Source organism: Mya arenaria, chromosome 7 (assembly GCF_026914265.1).
Source record: "Mya arenaria isolate MELC-2E11 chromosome 7, ASM2691426v1".
Taxonomy (NCBI): domain Eukaryota; kingdom Metazoa; phylum Mollusca; class Bivalvia; order Myida; family Myidae; genus Mya; species Mya arenaria.
Window position 1 is genome coordinate 20,134,710 of NC_069128.1, and position 26,156 is coordinate 20,160,865.

At 39.2% G+C, this 26,156-nt stretch overlaps 1 protein-coding gene across 9 annotated transcripts in view; it reads right to left on the reverse strand.

The window, feature by feature from the left end:
- The window catches only part of LOC128241542 (dual specificity calcium/calmodulin-dependent 3',5'-cyclic nucleotide phosphodiesterase 1-like), a 370,992-nt gene that overhangs the window by 185,573 nt on the left and 159,263 nt on the right, over positions 1-26,156 (reverse strand). For 2 of the 9 annotated variants that reach the window (XM_052958531.1, XM_052958530.1), the window contains exon 1: positions 21,734-22,750. The exons of 4 other annotated variants lie outside the window; for them this stretch is intronic. In XM_052958531.1, the coding sequence (XP_052814491.1) occupies positions 21,734-21,947 (214 nt within the window). In that variant the 5' untranslated portion in view covers positions 21,948-22,750. Of the gene's footprint in view, positions 1-21,733; positions 22,766-26,156 lie in introns of those variants that run through there. 3 more of the 9 variants (XM_052958528.1, XM_052958527.1, XM_052958538.1) reach the window with 3 other exon arrangements.

Genomic DNA, 26,156 nt, shown 5'->3' on the forward strand with positions numbered 1-26,156 from the left:
TTGACACCTCAACTTACTGTAAGACTTGTTTATTGACACCTCAACTTACTGTAAGACTTGTTTTTTCAGACACCTCAACTTACTGTATGACTTGTTTATTGACACCTCAACTTACTGTAAGACTTGTTTTTTCAGACACCTCAACTTACTGTAAGACTTGTTTTTTCAGACACCTCAACTTACTGTAAGACTTGTTTTTTCAGACACCTCAACTTAAACTGAAATGCATTATACAAACTGATGTTGTTTTCCCTTTGATATTTAAATACAGCAATTTAAAGACTGAGCCTTGGTGAACTCATTTCAAGTTATTTAACGATACATTTTCCTTCAAATTTAAAAGTGGAAAAAACTGTTATATTTGAACAATTATACTTTTCAATATACATTTTATCTGAATTAATTTTATTAATTTCAACATTGACCTTAACAGTACAAAAGTACACGATGTGGTGAGGCCAAATTACAAAATAAACATCGGTCGTCTTTGGGCCCCGGCAACCTGATGCCCCGCCACTTAATTGGCACATTTTCGCGCACAAAACTCTATCAAAACAAATCATACCGCTGCATGTTCAGACATGGTTCCTGGCATGACATTTCCTCCATCTTGTGTGTACTATTGATAATCAAATTGCGTATGCATACCGGATGGTGAAAATACTTAAAAAATGCCATGTTGTAGGACAACACACTATCCATGTGAATGCCAAAAAAGCACCAAAAGGCAAGGCGAAATATGCTAGCATTTTATTTTGTATTCTCATCACAGTGTTTTTTTGTAATTTAAATTGTTGTTGCGAATATATGAAAATACGAAATGGCAGAAATCAGCCTCCAGACTTTTCCAATGCCAGTAAAAGTTTCTTTTAATCCATGTCATTTTGATGATATATGGAAATATGCAAGTGTTTTTTATCAGAACTTAAGAGATGTTCAAATGCATAACAAAGACATTATTTATAAAAGTATCTTTAAACAATAAAACAAAATATGATAAATGCTCTTAATTTCTTATAAATATGCAAATTATTATTGGTAATGTCATGTAGATGATAAAAATAAAGTCAAATTCTTATGAATCATCATCTTTAGCCTTCCAGCTGTTCAAAATAAATAAGAACCAAAACACTTCAGATTTACAAAAATTATATCTAGTTATCTTTTATGTCATCATTTTAAACAATTGTCAACATTGGAAACTTGTGACCACCTGAAGCTAGACCAGAAACAATGTCACAGGATTTGCTGCCCTTCAATCTAGAGTAAGTCATAATAAGAAGTTTTTAAATGTGTTTCTTATATTAATATAAGCCTATAGGAAATTAGTAAACACTGGTTTGGGGCCAGTTTTGACCCCCAAGGCCACATTTTGAACAAACTTGATGGAGAACCACTATATACACACAAAATATCAAGGGTCTTAATTTATTTGAACAATTTTGAAAGGGCACCACCCAAGGAACATCCCTGTGAAGTTTTATCAAAATTGTCCAAGGTTTAGGAGGAGATGAAGTTTATAAACAATTGCTGACACCGGATGCTGGACACTGGACATAGACCGATCACAAAAGCTCACCTTGAGCACTTCACGCTCACGTTGTTTCCTGTGTATGGGTGCTTAACATCAGGTGCATTAAAGGAACAAGACCATCGCTTGGAAAGAGCTAGAGTATTGCACCCAGATCTTGTATCTCACTCTGTTTCTCAAACTCTGCTAATATCAACTGACTGGGAATTTCAGTCTTTCTATCTTATGTCACCAAACTATGAAGAAAAACCCCCACAAAATAACACTAACTCCTCGTGGGGTAACGCAATAATTTAGCCAAACAATATATATGTAACTTGAACAAACATACATACTTACACAGAGTGAGTGCGGTATTATCAAATAAAGCAGCAAAGTTGATCTTGACTTACCTGAAAATAGAAAGGATTTGGTACAAAATATTAAATGAACTAATTACACAATTACAATTGTAGTATAATGTTAGATTTGTTAGTGCCACAGATTTAAAAAAGTAGGATTCAAGAGTTAAATCAAATAAATCCTTAACACGAGTTTTGTTTGACTCTGTTTTCATCTACATTTCAGTACACAACTCCATGCATCTGTTATAGAAACAAATTGCAAGACCCAAACTACGTCATGAAGAGCATAAACCATCTGCCAAACCCCAACTAACTACAGGATTCAAACCATATGTGGAACCCAAACCATATGCAGATTCAAGCCATGTGTGGAACCCATACCATCTGCAGATTCAAGCCATGTGTGGAACCCACACCATCTGCAGATTCAAGCCATGTGTGGAACCCATACCATCTGCAGATTCAAGCCATGTGTGGAACCCATACCATCTGCAGATTCAAGCCATGTGTGGAACCCATACCATCTGCAGATTCAAGCCATGTGTGGAACCCATACCATCTGCAGATTCAAGCCATGTGTGGAACCCATACCATCTGCAGATTCAAACAATTTGTAGAACCCAAACCATCTGTAGAAATAAAACCATATGTTGCACCCAACCCATTTGTTGAACCCAACCCATATGTTGAACCCAACCCATTATGTTGAACCCAACCCATATGTTGAACCCAACCCATATGTTGAACCCAACCCATATGTTGAACCCAACACATATGTTGAACCCAAACCATATGTAGAAATGTTTCTTTTGCACATCACTTCCCTTCAACACAGTGAATATGTGATAATATCAAAAACATTATTATGGAGTTTAGTGAAAAAAAAGTAAAAACATAATCAAAGGGCAAAAACTCTAAAAATACCAAACACAAAATAATGTTTCTTTTGCACAACACCTCTTCCAGCACCTTCAATGAATGTATGAAGTTTGAAGTCAGTAACTCAAAAATATATGGAGTTATGGAGAAAGGTAGACTTGTACCGATGTCCCAGGACAGATAGACAAGACAATGTGATTCCTATACAGTCCCACGGACATGTGGTAGGGGTATGATAAAAATACAATACTGTATTATTCCACCTCATAAGCACAATCACTGTGCTGTGACAAATCTCAAGTACCCTCTTGTAAAGTTTGATGATCACCAAATCTCACATACACACATAAGCCTGGAATTGAGCCTGAGATGATGATCACCAAATCTCACATACACACTTAAGCCTGCAATTAAGCCAGAGATCACCAAATCTCACAAAATACATAAACCCTGGAATGGAGCCGAGATGCTTTGATGATCACCAAATCTCACAAAATACATAAACCCTGGAATGGAGCCGAGATGCTTTGATGATCACCAAATCTCACAAAATACATAAACCCTGGAATGGAGCCGAGATGCATTGATGATCACCAAATCTCACATACACTCATAAGCCTGGAATTGAGCCTGAGATGATGATCACCAAATCTCACATACACACATTAGCCTGGAATTGAGCCTGAGATGCCTTGATGACTACAATCATCAAACTCATGAATGTAAGGCGCCTTAAATAACACCTTATTTAGTTTATGGTTTTCCACTGCTTGTTGAGTATAGCTTTCATCTGTTCAGGTCTGGCTTAATGATACAATGCAGTTAAGAATGTAATAAACCTGTCAATGGAGCCCAATACCGGCTAGATAGGTTATGACGCTCTTATGAATTTGTTGGTCATTATGGGGTAATTACTGGATCTAGTTTGTGACATTTTATCACTTTTTTTATGTATAATTAATACATAGTCTTAAGAATATTCTGGGAATGAGTTGTTTTCTGAATGAATTAAGCACTTGCAGTCTGGAGGCAATGTATGGTTTCTCACAGTTGGGCTGGAGATTTTTTAAGATTCTCACCAGAAAATTTGATAAAAATATTATGAGCAATTTTTACAAGGCTGTATAACTGTAAGTGTTTGCCATATATTACATGTTTAACATGACAAATACAGTTGTACAGGCAATCATTTCATAGCAGCTTTTTGACTTCGGAGAAGTAGGCTGGACAGCTCTAAATCTTAACAGGGGCTCTGGACATTGACCAAAGGGTGAACCCAGGCGGGGTTCTCAACTCCAACAACAGGGGATACTATCACTTTGACACCAGGGAAAATTCTTGAATCAACTATTTCTATCCAGCATAAACATCAACATTAAATCATAATTACTTTTCAAGGTTCAGGTTAAGCAATGGAATGGAGCAAAGCAAATAGTGGTGGTGTACCCTCTGTCTTATCCAGGTTAAGTTTGAGCAATGGCATGGAGCAGGAGAAATAGTGGTGAGGCACTCTTTATCTTCTCCAGGTTAAGATTGAGCAATGGCATGGAGCAGGAGAAATAGTGGCGGGGCACTCTCTATCTTCTCCAGGTTAAGTTTCAGCAATGGCATGGAGCAGGAGAAATAGTGGTGAGGCAATCTTTATCTTCTCCAGTTTAGTTTGGGCAATGGCATGGAGCAGGAGAAATAGTGGTGAGGCACTCTTTATCTTCTCCAGGTTAAGTTTGAGCAATGGAATGGAGCAAAGCAAATAGCTGTGGAGCACCCTCTATCTTTTCCAGGTTTAGGTTGAGCAATGGAATTGAGCAAAGCAAAAAGTGGTGGGGCACTCTCAATCTTTCTCGGTTTATGTTGAGCAATGGAATGGAGCAGGAGAAATAGTGGTGGGGCACCCTCTATCATTTCCAGGTTAAGTTTGAGCAATGGAATTGAGCAAAGCAAATAGTGGTGGGGTACCCTCTACATTTTCCAGGTTTAGGTTGAACAATGGAATGGAGCAGGGAAAATAGTGGTGGGGCAAGATCTTTCTGTTCCAGGTTAAGGTTAAGCAATGGAATGGAGCAGGGGAAATAGTGGTGGGGCAAGATCTTTCTGTTCTAGGTGAAGGTTGAGCAATGGCATGGAGCAGGGGAAATAGTGGTTGGGTAAGATCTTTCTGTTCCAGGTTAAGGTTGAGCAATGGAATGGAGCAGGGGAAATAGTGGTGGGGTAAGATATTTCTGTTCTAGGTGAAGGTTGAGCAATGGCATGGAGCAGGGGAAATAGTGGTGGGGCAAGATCTGTATGTTCCAGGTTAAGGTTAAGCAATGGAATGGAGCAGGGGAAATAGTGGTGGGGCACACTTTACCTCTTCCAGGAAGTATACTACCAATTTTATGGCAGTAAAAAATATCATCTTTGAAAAACAGGTATCTTTACAGACTTTTCCTAGCAGGGTATGTACTCTACTTCAAGAGTTTAACAGGAACAATTATCAAATTGTTTTCTAATCAGTCCTCATTAAAGACCCTAATAGAAAAAAAATCAACCAACACATATATCTGGACAATTTTCTAAAGACAAAAAATGGCGCAAAAAATACTGTTGCTTATTCAGATATAATTTTCTTTTTATTGTTCCAGCAGATTTTTTTCTGAGAATTATGGATATTAAGGCACTGAATGATTTGTGGATGTCAGAAAACATTATTAAGAATATTTTTCACACTACTTACTGATGGAGAGCTCTTATCAGTAATATAGGAAACAAAATTAATATTTTGGGAAACTCACTGCAAGTCAACCTATACTGAACACACTGCAAGTCAGCCTCTACTGAACACACTGCAAGTCAACCTATACTGAACACACTGCAAGTCATCCTCTACTGAACACACTGCAAGTCAGCCTCTACTGAACACACTGCAAGTCAGCCTATACTGAACACACTGCAAGTCATCCTCTACTGAACACACTGCAAGTCAGCCTCTACTGAACACACTGCAAGTCAGCCTCTACTGAACACACTGCAAGTCAGCCTCTACTGAACACACTGCAAGTCAGCCACTACTGAACATATTGCAAGCCAGCCTCTACTGAACACACTGTAAGTCAGCCTCTTCTTAATACACTGCAAGTCAGGTTCTACTGAACACACTGCAAGTCAGCCTCTATTAAACACACTGCAAGTCAGTCTCTACTGAATATACTGCAAGTTAGCCTCTACTGAACAAATTGCAAGTCAGCCTCTACTGAACACACTGCAAGTCAGCCTCTATTGAACACACTGCAAGTCAGCCTCTACTGAACACACTGCAAGTCAGCTTCTACTGAACACACTGCAAGTCAGCCTCCACTGAACATTCTGTAAGTCAGCCTCTACTGAATATTCTGCAAGTCAGCCTCTACTGAACACACTGCAAGTCAGTCTCACACACTACAAGTAACTTTAATTAGCAGGATATTGTGCAAGAGTGTGGTCTTGTGTTTTGGGGGAAGCAGGGAACCACAAGAACACCAACATATCCCGCTTTGTGACTACAAACAAAACTCACATACTGGGCCCAATCTGGGAATTGAACCCGAATCGCTTGGTTAGAAGTTAGTGCACTGGGCTTATCAGACAACTGGAAGATGGAGATTAGCTTGAGTATCACACTTTCATTGAAAGTTTTTCTTGCAAAATCACATTCACTGCCTGAACTGACATATAAAGCTATCTACTTGAAATAAATATTTAAGCTACTAAAAAATATTGATTTGAAAAAAAGCAATTTAATTTGTATGACTGATATTAAATTTGTCATTTCTTTTAAAAGAATCTTAGCCCCATTATGATCAACATTCAGAGCAAAGTATAATCTCAAACAATGAATTTGTTGTTCTAGAGGGAACATGTGTGTTTTTTAAATGATAAATAATTTACTTCATTAAAAGACCATCCATCATAGAAAACCACATGTTGAACAGGGCAATATGGTTTATTATGTTCTAATTAAAATCCTTTATAATTAAGATCTGTTTTTATGTGCTCAACTGCCCACGCAAAATCATATTGAGTACCATGATTTCAAATTGTACACTCTATTATTTAAATTACAATATTTTTTGGCTGAGCTCTTATTGAACAGGTCGCTTTATGTTAAGACAGAAATATTCAAATTTAAAATAATGTTAACATTCCCTGGAATTTCTTCTGATAAATGAAGCAACAACATTTTAAGACTGCTATATACATATTTTTCCCTTCTTCACAGGCTGACAAAATCAATACCATAAATAGGAGTCCATACAGGGCTGGAAGATATTCTTCCTGGAGCTGTTTCATTACAAAATACACTCATGTATTCAAACTAAGTAACACCTTTAAGTATAGGCAATAGAGTTTTACTTAAATATGTATATATAGCTATACGTATCACTTATGCTTCACATATTCATTAAAGCTACACATATAAGTTATAGTTACACATATAAGTAATAGTTACACATATCTGCAATAGCTACACATACAAGCAATAGCTACACATACAAATGACAGCTACACAAACCAGCAATACCCATACATATCAGTAACAACTTCACAAACCAGCAATACCTACACATGTCAGTATCAACTACACATTCCAGCAATAGCTTTATGTATCAGTATCAGCTACAAAAAACAACAATAGCTATACATATCAGTAACAGCTACACATACCAGCAATAGCTACACATGTCAGTTGCAGCTACACTTTCCAGCAATAACTATACATAACAGTAACAGCTACACAAACCAGCAATAGCTACACATATCAGTAGCAGCTACACAAACCAGGTATAGCTACACATGCCAGTAACAGCTACACATACCAGCAATTGCAACACATACCAGTTACAGCTACACAAACCAGCAATAGCTACACATACCAGTAATTTGGCATACAAACCAGTCACAGCTAGACATAACAATAACAGCTACAAATAATAGCTACACATATCAGTTACAGCTACACAAACAGCAATTGCTACACATATCAATAACAGCTGCACACATGCCAGTAACAACTTCACATACCTGCAAACAGCTGCACATACCAGCAACAGCTACACATACCAGTTACAGCTACACATACCACTGAGAGCTACAAATACCTGCAGTAACTACACATATAAGCAATAGCTGAACATACCAGCAACAGCTGAACATACCAGTAACAGTTACAAATACTAATAACAGCTGCACATATATATATATGCCATTAACAGCTACACAAACCAACATAAGCTACACATACCCATAACAGCTACACATGCCATTAACAGCTACACAAACCAACATAAGCTACACATACCTGTAACAGCTACACATACCATTAACAGCTACACATGCCCGTAACAGCTACACATGCCATTAACAGCTACACAAACCAACATAAGCTACACATACCAGTAACAGCTACACATGCCATTAACAGCTATACAAACCAACATTAGCTACACATACCAGTAACAGCTACACATGCCATTAACAGCTACACAAACCAACATAAGCTACACATACCAGTAACAGCAACACATGCCATTAACAGCTACACAAACCAACATTACCTTCACATACCAGTAACAGCTACACATAACAGTAATAGCTATACTAACCAGTGAGAGCTACACATGCCAGTAACAGCAGCACACAACAGTAACAGCTTCACTTACCAGTGAGAGCTACACATGCCAGTAACAGCAACAGATAAATTACCAATAAGTAACAGCAAAATTTACAAGAAATAGCTACACATACCAGTTACAGCTACACATATGGTTAATAGTTTCTGCCCATGATTAAAGTGGTTTACAAATCTTTCTTTGGCAAAATGATCACTGGAAGGAGTGGTTGATCTTAGATCTGTAGTCATGCTGTACCCTTTCATGAGCTGATGAACTGTTCTTGATCATGCATGAATAGGTCATGAACTGATCATCAATAATGTATTTATTGTAGTTCTTTGATAGTGTATAGACCAAAGTTTGTGATGTTACAAGTGTTCAAAGATGTTCCACACATGAATTAAGGCTGTAGATTAAAGTTCATGAAATGTTCATAAAATTGGTCATAATTATATAACCAGCCTTCATATTCAGGGCATTCATGGTAATCACTAACAAAGGCAATCACAATCATTTACCTAAAACCCATGTATTTGTTTTCCCCTATAATGATATTGGCTGTCTTTGAATTTTCATTAAACCTGCATGAAAACAATTTGGAGTTATGCCAATCAAAAAGTTGTTTTGTCATAAAACTTAGATTATGAAATCATGGTAAAAACGCATAGAAAATAAGGGAAAAAACATCCTTCAAGAATAATTGGTTAATGAAATTATGAGCAATTGAAAACAATTCTAAAGCAAAAGCCACACTGCATGTGATTGCAAATTTCCAAATGTCTACAGCAAGACCTCATAAATAACAGGAGATCATCTGGATTGATATAATTGAAAATTACTGTTTTCTTTGGCCAAATTTTTAGGTTTTACTATTAAACAACAACAACAATAACAACAGCAGCAACAATAACAACAACAAGGCTATGACTGTTCCTTTAAACAAAATAAACTTAAATAATTTACTACTGCAAAAAAAAGTTCCATAAAAGTGTTTCCTGTTGTTGATTGGAATAGCCAGATTTTCCCCAACACTGCTTTACATCTCCCACATAATCATTGGGAGGTTTTATATTTCTAAAAACCAGATGCCCTGGCAATGTGTTAATTTCAATTAGATTTCCAATTAGGATTTCATGTTAAAGTGCAAATAACGAATTCCTCCATCTATTTTAAGACAAACACAGGTCCCCTATAATGTGTTGAGAAATCCACTCACTTGACACGATTTAATTAGGAAAAAGAAGAGTGTGAAGGAAAGAAGAGGGTAAAGGCAAAACGGGGAGTGAAGGAAAGAAGAGGGTGAGGAAAAAAACGAGGCTGTAGGAAATAGACGAGAGTGACAGGAAAAGAAGAGGGTGAAGGAAAAGAAGAGGTAGAGTAAAAAGACGAGGGTGAGAAAAAGATGTGGGTGATGGAAAAGAAGAGGTAGAGGAAAAAGACAAGGGTGAAGAAAAAGATGAGGGTTATGGTAAAAGACGAGGGTGAAGGAATAGAAGAGGTGAGGGAAAAAGACGAGGGTGAAAGAAAAGATGAGGTTGAAGGAAAAGAAGAGGGTGAGAGAAAAAGACGAGGGTAAAGGAAAAGATGAGGGTGAAGGAAAAGAAGAGGGTGAAAGAAAAGATGAGCTTGAAGGAAAAGAAGAAGGTGAGGGAAAAAGATGAGGGTGAAGGAAAAGATGAGGGTGAAGGAAAAGACGAGGGTGACAGAAAAAGGCAAGTGTTAAGAAAAAGAAGAGGGTGAAGGAAAAGACGGGGGTGACAGAAAAAAACAAGGGTTAAGGAAAAGAAGAGGGTGAAGGAAAAAGACAACGGTGAAAGGAAAAAGACAAGGGTGAAGGAAAAAGACAAGGGTGAAGGAAAAGAAGTTGTAGAGGAAAAAGACGAGGGTTAAGGAATAGTTGAGGTAGAGGAAAAAACAAGGGTGATGGAAACAGATGAGGGTGAAGGAAAACGATGAAAGGTGATGGTAAAAGAAGAGGTAGAGGAAAAGAAGAGGTAGGGGAAAAAGATGAGTGCGAAGGAAAATGATGAAAGATGATGGACAAAGAAGAGGTAGAGGAAAAGAAGAGAAAGGGGAAAAAGAAGAGAGTGAAGGAAAAGAAAAGGGTGAAGGAAAAAGATGAGGGTGAGGAAAAAGATGAGGCTGAAGGAAATAAAGAGGAAGAGGGAAAAGATGAGGGTGCAGGAAAAAGATGAGGGTGAATGAAAACAACAAAGTTGATGGAAAAAGACAAGGGTAAAGAAAAAGAAGAGGGTGAGAGAAAAATTGAGGGTGTTGAAAAAGACAAGGGTAAGGAATAAGATGAGGGTGCAGGAAAATGAAGAGGGTGAATGAAATAGACAAGGGTGATGGCAAAGACGAGGGTGACAGAAAAGATGAGGCTAAAGGAAAAAAAATAGGCTGAAGGAAAAGACAAGGGTGATGGAAAAAGAAATCAGTAAATGCAATTTACAATATTGGTAGTATTATGCTAGGAGTTTTCAAATAAAACAAGACTATATAACTGGATATGATGTATGCACCTCAAAGTATTTAAAGGTTTAAAAAGGACAGACATCAGAACTGACAGACAACCAGACAGATTGACTCCAATTAGAATATCAACAATGCTTGTTCCATCAAAATAAACCTTATAAACACATAGTTATGCAAGAGTTATTGACCTTGCTACACATGGGAATCTTGTTGCTGGCAACATTAGTATTATAATCTACATGAGAAATAATAATACCTAGATTATTGTGCTTTGAAAAACCAAAAATCTGAGAACAAATTGATGTTTGTAATAAATTATTGGAGTAGGCTCTGGCAAGACACTGGCAAAACCGCAAACATATTTTAATGGAGATCACAGCATGCAAGTCTTACAGTCGACCTGGCGTCAATGTGACACGCCATTAACATATAGACAGTGTCATAAATAACGGAGCATTAGCTCAGATCTCCAAGCCTGCATTGTTTAGCAACTGTAATGAGGTGCCCAGAGATTGTTCCATTACTTTCAAGAAATTGGTTTCAGATCAAAGATAAGGTTTTTGTCTTTTGGGCATTATCTGGCCATATGGAACAATATAAACTTCTTATATGTTTCCTAACATGGTCTCAATATCCATTATAACAAATGACCTTCTTCAATTTATTCACTGAATAATATTATTGCTACTATTTAAACTGAATCCTGTAAGTTAATACTTCACTTATTTCACCATGTAATGTATGTTCTTATATTTTCAGTCACTGATAAATATTCTTGGAAAAAAAAAAATGATTGACAAAGTTTTGATTTTATGATTTTTTAAGTAATGTAAATGACAGAATTTCGAGATTTTGTTGAGAGTCGAACCTACAAGATAATGTTGTTTGTGACTAGAGGTCCCTAGCCGTTCGGGATAACATAATCCAATAGTGAATAAAAGAAATGTTTTTTTTACTTATTATCTGTAATTAGTTTTTTGTGAAACACAAACTTGAATATAACTTGAATCTCATCGGTCCATAAATACTTGCATTCACGATTAATTATAATGTTCTATTAAAAATAGAAGGCCTCGTTCAGGCTGTTCAATATTTTGCAGAACATTAAAACTATACACTATTATAGTAACCTAAAAGCTTGTACTTTCATTAAATATCATGTTTGAATGAACAAGTTCCATTATTGGATAGCATTACCAAAATTGCATGATCAATAGTACTTTGATTGTTTGTAAAACACATCCAGTCATCTGCATAATTTCTTTAGGACATTATCTACGAGCCTGGTGTTTGTTTTGAGAAGTCTAAGTATTCATGCTTGCAACAGATGTGTTGACATTTACTTTCAGCAATTATTCCCAAGGACAGCTCTTATCTATATAGATGTGTCCCTGTACTGATCAATAGTCCAATATCTCTACTGCAACCACTACTTGGCCACTCTGTATTTTAAAGATGCAGTCTCGGATGCATTCTATCACAGTCTCTTATGCCTTTGGAGAAAAAGTTGTAATGTTGCAAAGTATGTTACTTTAGTTATGACCTTTGATGCAATTTTTTGGGTATATTATCATGTAAAACTGACCTACCTTGAACAAACCTGGACAGTTAAATGGCAAATTTTCTGCTGGCAGTGAAATTGTAACTTGGCATATTCTTTATCCCAATTAAGGGCCATTGATAACTCAACAAATATATTAGCTTACTACACATGTGCCTAGTGTAATCCTGTATGCAGATGCTACTCCCTAGTGTTAACATGTATGAGGATGTCACCCCCCGTCCCCCATTGTAAACATGTATGAGGATGCCCCCCCTGCCCCACCCCCATTGAAAACATGTATGTGGATGTCACCCCTGCCCCCCATTGTAAACATACATGAGGATGTCACCCCTGCCCCCCTATTGTAATCATGTATGAGGATATCACCCCTGTCCACTATTGTAAACATGTATGAGGATCTCATCTATGCCCTACCCACCCCAATTGTAAACCTGTATGAGGATGTCACCCCTGCCCAGTATTGCTAACACAAATGAGGATGTCACCCCTGCCCCCCATCATAAACATGTATGAGGATGTCACCCCTGCACCCCCATCATAAACATGTATGAGGATGTCACCCCTGCCCCACCTCCACTGTAATTATGTATGAGGATGTCACCCCTGCCCAGTATTGCTCACACATGTGAGGATGTCAACCCCCCTGCCCCCCCCCCCATTGTAAACATGTATGAGGATGTCATCCCCTGCCCCCCCATTAAAAACTTATACGAGGATGTCACCCCTGCCCCCCATCAAAAACATGTATGAGGATGTCACCCCTGCCGCCCCATTGTAATTATGTATGAGGATGTTACCCCTGCCCAGTATTGCTCACACATGTGAGGATGTCAACCCCCCCTACCCCCCCATTGTAAACATGTATGAGGATGTCATCCCTTGCCCCCCCCCATTAAAAACATATACGAGGATGTCACCCCTGCCCCCTATTGTAATCATGTATGAGGATATCAACCCTGTCCCCTATTGTTAACATGTATGAGGATATCACCCCTTTCCCCCCCCCCATTGTGATTATGTATGAGGATGTCACTCCTGCCCAGTAGTGCTTACATGTATAAGGGTGTCACCCCTGCCCCCCCATTGAAATCATGTATGGGGATGTCACCCATGCCCCCTCCCATTGAAATCATGTATGAGGATGTCACCCCATGCCCCCCCCCCGATCATAAACATGTATGAGGGTGTCACCCCTGCCCCCCATCATAAACATGTATGGGGATGTCACCCCTGCCCCCCATTGTTATAATGTATGAGGATGTCACCCCTGCCCAGTATTGCTAACAAGTATGAGGATGTCACCCCTGCCCCCTATTGTATTCAGGTATGAGGAAGTCACCCCTGTTCCCTATTGTAATCATGCATGAGGATGCCACCCCTGTCCCCTATTGTAATCATGCATGAGGATGTCACCCCTGCCCCCTATTGTAAACCTGTATGAGGATGTCACCCCTGCCCCCATCATAAACATGTATGAGGATGTCACCCCTGTCCCCTATTGTAATCATGCATGAGGATGTCACCCTGCCCCTGTTGTAAACTTGTATGAGTATGTCACCCCTGCCCCCTATTGTAATCATGTGTGAGGATGTCACCCCTGTCCCATATTGTAATCACGGATGAGGATGCCAACCCTGCCCCCCCCCCCCATCATAAACATGTATGAAGATGTCACCCCTGCCCCCATTGACATCAGGTATGAGGATGTAACACCTGCCCCCCCCTATCATAAACATGTATGAGTATGTCACCCCTGCCCCCATTGTAATCATGTGTGAGGATGTCATTCCTGCCCCCTATTATAATCACGTATGAGGATGTCACCCCTGTCCCCAATTGTAATCATGTGTGAGGCTGTCACCCCTGCCCCCTATTATAATCATGTATGAGGATGTCAACCCTGCCCCATATTGTAATCACGGATGAGGATGTCACCCCTGCCCCCCCCCCATCATAAACATGTATGAAGATGTCAACCCTGCCCCCATTGACATCAGGTATGAGGATGTCACACCTGCCCCCCCCCCCCCCCCCCCATCATAAACATGTATGAGTATGTCACCCCTGCCCCCATTGTAATCATGTGTGAGGATGTCACCCCTGCCCCCTATTATAATCATGTGTGAGGATGTCACACCTGCCCCCTATTATAATCACTGCCCCCATTGTAATCATGTGTGAGGATGTCACCCCTGCCCCCTATTATAATCATGTGTGAGGATGTCACCCCTGCCCCCTATTATAATCATGTATGAGGATGTCACCCCTGCCCCCCATTGTAATCATGTGTGAGGATGTCACCCCTGCCCCCTATTATAATCATGTATGAGGATGTCACCCCTGCCCCCTATTGTAAACATGTATGAGGATGTCACCCCTGCCCCCATTGACATCAAGTATGAGGATGTCACCCCTGCCCCCCCCCATCATAAACATGTATGAGGATGTCACCCCTGCCCCCCATTGTAATCATGTATGAGGATGTCACCCCTGCCCCCTATTGTAATCATGTAATGAGGATGTCACCCCTGCCCCCCATCATAAACATGTATGAGGATGTCACCCCTGTCCCCTATTGTAATCACGTAATGAGGATGTCACCCCTACCCCCCCATCATAAACATGTATGAGGATGTCACCCATGTCCCCTATTGTAATCATGCATGAGGATGTCACCCCTTCCCCCTATTGTAATCATGCATGAGGATGTCACTCCTACCCCCTATTGTAATCATGTATGAGGATGTCACCCCCTGTCCCCTATTGTAATCAGGTATGAGGTCGTCACCCCTGTTCCCTATTGTTAACATGTATGAAGATGTCACCCCTGCCCCCTATTCTAAACCTGTATGAGGATGTTACCCCTGTCCCCTTTTGTTTACATGTATGAGGATGTCACCCCTGTCCCCTTTTGCTAACATGTATGAAAACATCACCCCCTGCCAACCCTAGTGTAAACCTGTATGAGGATGTTACCCCTTCTCCCCCTATTGTAAACCTGTATGAGGATGTCACCCCTTCTCCCCCTATTGTTAACATGTATGAAAATGTCACCCCTGCCCCCTATTGTAAACCTGAATGAGGATGTCACCCCTTCTGCCCCTATTGTTAACATGTATGAAGATGTCACCCCTGCCCACCCTAGTGTAAACCTGTATAAGGATGTCACCCCTTCTGACCCTAGTGCAAACCTGTATGATGATGTCACCCATTCTTCCCCTATTGTAAACCTGTATGAGGATGTCACCCCTTCTCGCCCTATTGTTAAAATGTATGAGGATGTCACCCCTTGCCCCCCCCCCCATTGTTAACATGTGTGAAGATGTCCCTCCCTGCCCACTCTAGTGTAAACCTGTATGAAGATGGCACCCCTGCCTACTCTAGTGTAAACTTGTAAGAGGATGTCACCCCTTCTCCCCCTATTGTAATTGTGTATTAGGATGTCACCACTCCTCCCCCTATTGTAATCATGTATGAGGATGTCAACCCAATCACTTATGTATAAACAATCATTTCCATATATTCCTACACTACCGTTACTTATACTCTCTACACTTCCATATACCCTCTGCATTACCATATCCCCAAACATCACTGTATACCCCATCATTACCGTACATTCCTACACTACTGAATACCTCAACATTACCGTATACCCCATCATTACCCCATACCCTCTACACTACTGAATACCCCAACATTACCATATACCCCAACCTTACCATATACCCTCTACTTATCAGTATACCTCTTCATAACCGTACATTTCTACATTACCATATACCCCAACATTACCATATACCCTCTACATTACAGTATACCCCTTTATTACCGTACATTCCTACACTACTGAATACCCCAACATTACCATATACCCCAACATTACCATATACCCTCTACATAACAGTATACCCCTTCATTACTGTACATTCCTACACTACAGTATACCCCAACATTACCATATACCCCAACATTACCATATACCCCAACATTACCATATACTCCAACATTACCATATACCCCAACATTACCATATACCCCAACATTACAATATACCCCAACATTACCATATACTCCAACATTACCATAAACCCAACATTACCATATACCCTCTACACTACAGTATACCCCAACATTACCATATACCCCAACATTACTGTATACTCCTACATTACCATAAACCCTCTACACTACAGTATACCCCAACATTACCATAAACCCTCTACACTACAGTATACCCCAACATTACCATATACCCTCTACACTACAGTATACCCCAACATTACCATAAACCCTCTACACTACAGTATACCCCAACATTACCATAAACCCTCTACACTACAGTATACCCCAACATTACCATATACCCCAACATTACTGTATTCTCCTACATTACCATAAACCCTCTACACTACAGTATACCCCAACATTACCATAAACCCTCTACACTACAGTATACCCCAACATTACCATATACCCTCTACACTACAGTATACCCCAACATTACCATAAACCCTCTACACTACAGTATACCCCAACATTACCATAAACCCTCTACACTACAGTATACCCCAACATTACCATAAACCCTCTACACTACAGTATACCCCAACATTACCATATACCCTCTACACTACAGTATACCCCAACATTACCATAAACCCTCTACACTACAGTATACCCCAACATTACCATAAACCCTCTACACTACAGTATACCCCAACATTACCATATACCCTCTACACTACAGTGTACCCCAACATTACCATAAACCCTCTACAATACAGTATACCCCAACATTACCATATACCCTCTACAATACAGTATACCCCAACATTACCATAAACCCTCTACACTACAGTATACCCCAACATTACCATATACCCTCTACAATACAGTATACCCCAACATTACCATATACCCTCTACACTACAGTATACCCCAACATTACCATAAACCCTCTACACTACAGTATACCCCAACATTACCATAAACCCTCTACAATACAGTATACCCCAACATTACCATATACCCCAACATTACCATATACCCCAACATTACCATAAACCCTCTACACTACAGTATACCCCAACATTACCATATACCCCAACATTACTGTATACACCTACATTACCATAAACCCTCTACACTACAGTATATCCCAACATTACCATATACCCTCTACACTACAGTATACCCCAACATTACCATATACCCTCTACACTACAGTATACCCCAACATTACCATAAACCCTCTACCCTACAGTATACCCCAACATTACCATATACCCCAACATTACCATATACCCCAACATTACCATAAACCCTCTACACTACAGTATACCCCAACATTACCATATACCCTCTACACTACAGTATACCCCAACATTACCATATACCCTCTACACTACAGTATACCCCAACATTACCATATACACTCTACACTACAGTAAACCTTAACATTACCATATACCCTCTACACTACAGTATACCCCAACATTACCATATACCCTCTACACTACAGTATACCCCAACATTACCATAAACCCTCTACACTACAGTATACCCCAACATTACCATATACCCTCTACACTACAGTATACCCCAACATTACCATATACCCTCTACACTACAGTATACCCCAACATTACCATATACCCTCTACACTACAGTATACCCCAACATTACCATATACACTCTACACTACAGTATACCCCAACATTACCATATACCCTCTACACTACAGTATACCCCAACATTACCATATACCCTCTACACTACTGTATACCCCAACATTACCATATACCCTCTACACTACAGTATACCCCAACATTACCATATACCCTCTACACTACAGTATACCCCAACATTACCATATACCCCAACATTACTGTATACTCCTACATTACCCCACACCCAAACATTTCTGTTTAACCCTGCATTACTTGGAACAAAGAAGAAAACAAAAATTATTATTTCATTTTTGCAAACTTCCTTTCTTAAAACTTTATATCATACATAATTTAAGTCACGGTCTAAAAACTCTTAACATGAATAATACCAAAGCAAAAATAATGCTACCCTTGAACAGAATTATTATAATAATTAAGGACTTAAGATTGTAAAAGAAAGTTGGGCTTTATGATTCCCAACAGGCAGAAGTTTGATCAACATGGTGTAAGGCTCATGACCCTTACCCTGGAATATCGCCCACCCTAGGGTTTTTGACAACCTTAACTCATCAAGAGAGATGGGAATTAAGACTTAGTCAAACCTCTGCGTGTGCCTAAATAGGCAGTGAAAACAATGCTTATCATCTTATGATGTAAATTAATAATAATTGCTTTAGGGCACAACTAAAACTATTCTAAGATGTCTTATTAAAATGCACACATTTTTTAATTCTCTTTTCACCTGAAGCCAATTTTTCAGACATAAGGAGCAGCAATTGCACTCTGCGCAATATTATATAATATCTTCCAGCAAGAAAATCAGAAAATCTATCAAGGAAAACTACTCTGTTAAAATTTAAGATTCCAAGTTAAAAAGAGTAAAGGCTCCTTCCTGTTCACCACACATTGTAGGGGAGGTAATATACATGTTTGATGAGAAATAGTTCATGACACATTGTTATCCCTTCATCACTCGCTCAGATTACTTGCATTGAAAGTATGCGTACAATATTTTAGAAAAAAACATTAAGGACACTTTCAAAATTGGTAGAACTAATGATTTGACAGAACTAAAGCCATCTATTAGTTTAAACTTTATTTATTTGACAAATAGCATACAAACATACATACATTATATGTATAAAAATGAAAATGATTAGAAAACAAGATATAACTTATATTAATTCTGCTCCTCTACTTAGTTAAAGTGCATAAAAAAACCAGATGAGACATGGCATATGCTACGTTGACAATAAGTATAATTGAAATATATTTTTTCTTCTTAATATTTTCTTAGAATGATAAGAAATGAAAATGTTGGTCGCACACCGATGAGGGGGTAGGCGTGCTCAGCCCAATACACCAGGGAGGGTTGGTCTCATTTGTTGCTTGTTGCTGCTCATTGCTAACCGAACCGCCTAGAGGCAGTTATGTATGATTGCACAAGTGAAAATATTACTTTGTTTTGCTCAAATGAAAGAGTTTCATATCCGTAGAGAAGATTTTGATAAATAGGTACACATGGCATGTTGCTCAAGAAGCGGCGACGAATGTCTACAAACAGTGGACAATAAAGTAAGAAGTGTTCGGCAGTTTCGACGGATCCGCAATGACACAAAGGGGAATCAACTATTTATCTTCGATGAAGGTCATAGTTAAGTGAGCTACAGCCAAGTCTTAATCTGGTTTGTAATATTTGTCATCTATTGGATCCCTTTGAATATTATCAGTCTTCATGCATAGACACACAGAAGGTCTTTTTTTGGGCATAATCCACAGAGTCTTCCTATCAAACCCTCCCCTTTCCAAAACTGTCCCCATCCACTCTTCTCCTTCCTATAGTCCCCCCATTAAACCCTCCCCTTTCCAAAACTTTCCCCATCCACTCTTTTCTCCTTCCTAGAGTCCCCCCATTAAACCCTCCCCTTTCACAAACTTTCCCCATCCACTCTTTTCTCCTTCCTAGAGTCCCCCCATTAAACCCTCCCCTTTCACAAACTTTCCCCATCCACTCTTCTCCTTCCTAGAGTCCCCCCATTAAACCCTCCCCTTTCACAAACTTTCCCCATCCACTCTTCTCCTTCCTAGAGTCCCCCCATTAAACCCTCCCCTTTCACAAACTTTCCCCATCCACTCTTTTCTTCTTCCTAGAGTCCCCCCCCATTAAACCCTCCCCTTTCACAAACTTTCCCAATCCACTCATTTCTTTTGCCTAGAGGCCCCCCATTAAACCCTCCCCTTTCACAAACTTTCCTCATCCACTCATTTCTTTTGCCTAGAGGCCCCCCCATTAAACCCTCCCCTTTCACAAACTTTCCCAATCCACTCATTTCTTTTGCCTAGAGGCCCCCCATTAAACCCTCCCCTTTCACAAACTTTCCACATCCACTCATTTCTTTTGCCTAGAGGCCCCCCATTAAACCCTCCCCTTTCACAAACTTTCCCCATCCACTCTATTCTTCTTCCTAGTTACCCTATCAATCCCTCCCCTTTCCAAACCTTTCCCCATCCACTCTTTTCTTCTTCCTAGAGTCCCCCTATCAACTCTAACCTTTCCAAAACTTTCCCCATCCACTCTTCTCCTTCCTAGAGTCACCCTATCAACTCTAACCTTTCCAAAACTTTCCCCATCCACTCTTCTCCTTCCTAGAGTCCCCCTATCAACTCTAACCTTTCCAAAACTTTCCCCATCCACTCTTCTCCTTCCTAGAGTCCCCCTATCAACTCTAACCTTTCCAAAACTTTCCCCATCCTCATCCCTCTACTTCCTAGAGTTCCACTAACAACCCCTTCCCTTTTTAAAAGTTTTATTCATCCATACCCTCTATCAACCCCACAAGTTTCCAAAACTTTCCCCATCAAATTTTCTCTCCTTCATCATCCACTCTTTTCTTTTTCTTAGATTCCCTTTATCAACTCCCCTTTCCAAATGATCCCCAATCCACACCCCTCTCCTTTCTAAAGTCCCTCTGTCAACCCTTCCCTTTTCCAAAACTTACCCCCCCCCCCCCCCCATAAAATCTTCTCTACTTCATAGTCCTTGGTTTCCAAAACTTTACCCAAACCACTCTTCTCCAAACACTTTGCTGAGACAAAAATATGTGGAGGGTCTATGTCTGTGGAGGGTCTATAGAGGGTCTATGTCTGTGGAGGGTCTATAGAGGGTCTTTGTCTGTGGAGGGTTTATAGAGGGTCTTAGTCTGTGGAGGGTCTATGTCTGTGGAGGGTCTATGTCTGTGGAGGGTCTATAGAGGGTCTATGTCTGTGGAGGGTCTTAGTCTGTGGAGGGTCTATGTCTGTGGAGGGTCTATAGAGGGTCTTTGTCTGTGGAGGGTCTTAGTCTGTGGAGGGTCTATGTCTGTGGAGGGTCTATGTCTGTGGAGGGTCTATGTCTGTGGAGGGTCTATAGAGGGTCTATGTCTGTGGAGGGTCTTTGTCTGTGGAGGGTTTATAGAGGGTCTTTGTCTGTGGAGGGTCTATGTCTGTGGAGGGTCTATAGAGGGTCTATGTCTGTGGAGGGTTTATAGAGGGTCTTTGTCTGTGGAGGGTCTATAGAGGGTCTATGTCTGTTGAGGCTCTATGTCTGTGGAGGGTCTATAGAGGGTCATCTTCTGAGGAGGGTCTACGGACTAGATACTCACCTATGAGGTAGCGTGTCCCGGCTATACATGTTGTAAATGCTCGTCGTTTTAATTGTGGTGAACATGGTGTCGAATGACACCGAGTTTCATCTTCAAACGAGTCCTGCAGAAGTGAGTGTTTTCGGCATCCTGGATCAGTTACTAACACGGTTGGTATATTTGTTAAGGATTGACTAAGTTTACGTTCACTTCTATTTAATGGTATTCTATCCATAATTCACAATTCTGTAATCAGGTTCATTCGAAACATGTATTCTTTTCTCACGAGTTTAATATCCGTAGCATATACATTCACATATCTTGAATCATACTTTCCAGGAATGAATGTTTATTATAAAAGAAGGTGGGAGCTTATGTATTCCTTTCTTTTTTTCTAACTATCTTCAAGGTTCAACACAAGAACTCTTATATCATGGACTTGTAGAATGTTTTCTTTTAAACAGAATCTGTGCAATCAATGCAGCTGTAACACAATTAACATTTCCCTTCAACATATGTTGTGTGTTATGTTTTGTTAACAGAATATGTAGCTTTTAAATGTTAGGCGTCTGAAACCGTTTTATACAATTTTAATGATTCAAAATTACGTTTGTACCTTCTTCAACTTGATATGTAAGTTTTTTGCCACATTCAATACTTTAACCATCATCAATCATATTATTCTCACTTCAATTCACAAACTGTATAAATGTATGTTTCCTAAATAAAGTATGCATCGGTAACAAAGTGGATCATTCAGGAGACACTTGTGACTTCTTACAAAAATATGTCCATCTTGTTTACATTCTTTTTATAAAGCTATGACATGTTTCCTGTCTTCTTCACCTTATAAACATATCCTTTGTTGTGTTTATTTATTAAACCACTTGATTTTAAATGTCACTTCATCCAATTCTAGTAGTCAACCCTGTTTAGTGTATTGTTTTTACAAACATGGTTGATATGCAATGTTTTCCAAAAAGTAAAAAAAAACAAGTTTCTTGAAATGAATCCCATTTTGATAGGTTTAAATAGTGTTTGAACACACCATTTACAGTTTCAAAACCTAAAAAATGCCAAAACAGAATGAAAAGGATTGCTACGGAGGCACAGAGGTGACACATTTATGTTTTAATTGATGTTGTGTGCAAGACATTTTAAGTCGTGCACATGACATACTTAGTCGTGCGCACGAGATACTATGTCAGGCATACAAGATAATTAAGTTGTGTGCACAAGATACTATATCATGCCAACAAGTCACTTAGTCCTGGGCGCTAACATAATTAGCCAATTAGAATACACTTTATATACAGGAATTTAAAGATGTATTCTGATTGACTAATTATGTCCTGCGCACAACTTAATTATCTCGTGCGTATGACTTGGTAACTTGTGTGCAGGACATAGTTTCTTGTGTGAACAACAATAGCATCTCGTACGCACAACTAAATTATCTTGTGCACACAACATAGTATCTTGTGCGCACAACTTAATTACCTTGTGCCTACAACATATTATCTTGTGCGCACAACAAAGTATCTCGTGCGCACAACTTAATTATCATGTGCACACAACATAGTATCTCGTGGGCACAACTTAATTATCTTGTGCGCACAACATAGTATCTCGTGCGCACAACTTAATTATCTTCTGCGCACAACATATTATCTTGTGCGCACAACAAAGTATCTTGTGCGTACAACTTAATTATCTTGTGCGCTCAACATATTATCTTGTGCGCACAATATAGCATCTTGTGGACACAACTTAATTATCTTGTGCGCACAACATAGTATCTCATGCACACAACTTAGTATCTTGTTCACACGACTTAGTATCTTGTTCACACTACTTAGTATCTTGTTCATACTACTTAGTATGTTGGCACATGATATAAATAAAAACAAACACATGTCACCTCTGTGCAACCGTAGAATGCAGACCTGATGTTTCTTGGAATTCCTTAGTAACTCATAATTAGGAGATAGTTTCTAATAATTAGGACTTAGTATCTCCTAAAAAGGACAGTGTATACTGGAAAATATTTTTCACTTTGGCACCTGGATGCTTCCATAATAATTTTAAACAGCAGCACAATAAAAATTATTAACAAAATATTGGGCGACCTGCTTTTTCTAGTTTTGGGCTAGGAACCAAGTCAATCAGAGAGTTCCTCTGTTATGCTGCACTGGACCTGCGTGTGTATTTTAGACTGAGTTTACATTTATAATGCAAAGTGCATATTTTAACACAATATAAAGATATTAAGAGTTTTTTATATGTTCTATTTGTATGGTGGCATTTCAAAAGGAATCTTTATATGTATATATAGGTAACTAGTTATTATGTTACTTAGTAAGTGGATTTGGCAAACCATAACTTGATAACCTATAAGTGTTGTACAGCATGAAAAGATAACGAGTGGCAGTTCTGGGGCTCCGTATTAAATAAGCATCTTAGTGGATATTTTAAACTCTGTGAGAATTTCGTAATTTTTGACATTGGTTATTTTAAATATCCGCTACTTTTCATCAGATTTATTCATATGCATACATTGTTTAGACCATTTTCTTGCTTAATTTCATAGTTTTGGTGTACAATCATTGGTTATTTTCTTAAAATTCAAATTAGTAAAAAGGCATTTTTTTTACTAGTTTTTAATATTAAAAGATGCTTATTGAATACAACCCCCAGGCACTTTCAAGCCTGTTTTCGGTCTTATGATATTTATTTTACCAAAATAGTTTCGCAAATATTAACTACATACTAAAGCTAGATATAGAAAAAAAATAAGTGGTTAACACAAACAATTCCCAAACATTATCATTTAACACTACATTAAAGAAAGGTATCCAAAATTAACCACAAGCTAAACCACATACAAAATTATTCAAAAGAAAACCTTACTTTCTGTCTAAGTATATGACAAAATGTCAAGCTGTATGCACCCAAGAGAGTTTAACACTGTTCTAAGATCATTCACAAAGATGGAAAGGGGAGTTCTCCTTGCAGCAACAACATACAAAGGACATTTCAAATCCAAATGGCGTCAAAAAGAAACAAGCAAAGATAATTCTAAGAAAATTAGATGAGACAAACTTATTTATTATACAACTGTATTCCTTTTTCTAAACCAATACCTTATAAATCTTGACACACAAGAGACTAATATTTTCTTAATTAGATAACAAACACTATAAATTTTATTGTTTCAGTGACATTTTGTGTCAATTTCACAGAAATTAAAGTTACGCTATTTTATTTATTGCATGTCACATTAAGTCTGTCATGTTTTAAGTATGCTGCGGGAATGTGGCAGAACCATAGCTTAACAATGTGAGGAAACATTACAAAACATGCTCTCAAAGCTTAAATTTGAACATGCTCATTTCCCCACAATAATGTGGTACATACAATGTGGCTACAACATTTTCTGACATGTTGGGCTGCTGTATGTTGTTGCCTCCTTGCATCCATGTCCCCTTGCCAAATTACTCTACATAGTGAACTGCATTACACTATGTTGTACAATGTTGAGTGACCTTATGCTACATTGTATGATGTTGAATGATGTTATGCTATGTTTTAGCCCATGGAAAATGTAAAATGCTGTAGTGTTCAAGGATATCAGTTGACATCTGCCAGAGACCCTCTACAAGGACATCAATCATTTGTTGAGTTTTTTGTTTGTGATGAAGCATGGAGAAGAAGAGGAGAGTGGGCCAAGTGCACCATGTTCACAGTCTACATGCACAGTGCAGGGACTGGTTCCTGCATCAGGATGAGGAGAATTAAAGATGAGGATAGTGCCCCCAGTGCACCAAGTTTTGCAGGGACTGGTTCCTGCAACGGGATGAGGTGAGGTAAAGAGAGCAAAGTGGACCCAGTGCACCAAGTTTTGCAGGGACTGGTTCCTGCAACGGGATGAGGTGAGGTAAAGAGCGTAAAGTGGGCCCAGTTTTGCAGGGACCGGTTCCTGCAACAGAAAGAGGAGAGCAGAAGAGGAGAGTTGGTCCTGCACACCATTTTCTGCAGGGACTGGTTCCTGCAACAGGATGAGGTGAGGAGAAGAAGAGGAAAGTGGGCCCAGTGCACCATGTCCAGCAGGGACTGGTTCCTGCAACGGGATGAGGAGAGCAGAAGAAGAGGAGAGTGGGTCCTGCACACCATGTTCAGCAGGGACTAGCTCCTGCGAATGGAAGAGGAGAGTTGGTCCTGCACATCATGTTCAGGAGGCACTGGTTCCTGCAACCAAATGAGGTGAGGAGAAGAAGAGGAGAGTGGGTCCTGCACACTATGTTCAGCAGGGACTAGCTCCTCAGATGTGAAAAAGAAAGGAGAAGAAGAGGAGAGTAGGTTGCAAACTGTATTCTGCAAGGACTGGCCCATTGTTCATTATGGACTAGCTCCTGCATTAGAAAAGGAGAGTGGGCCCAGGCAC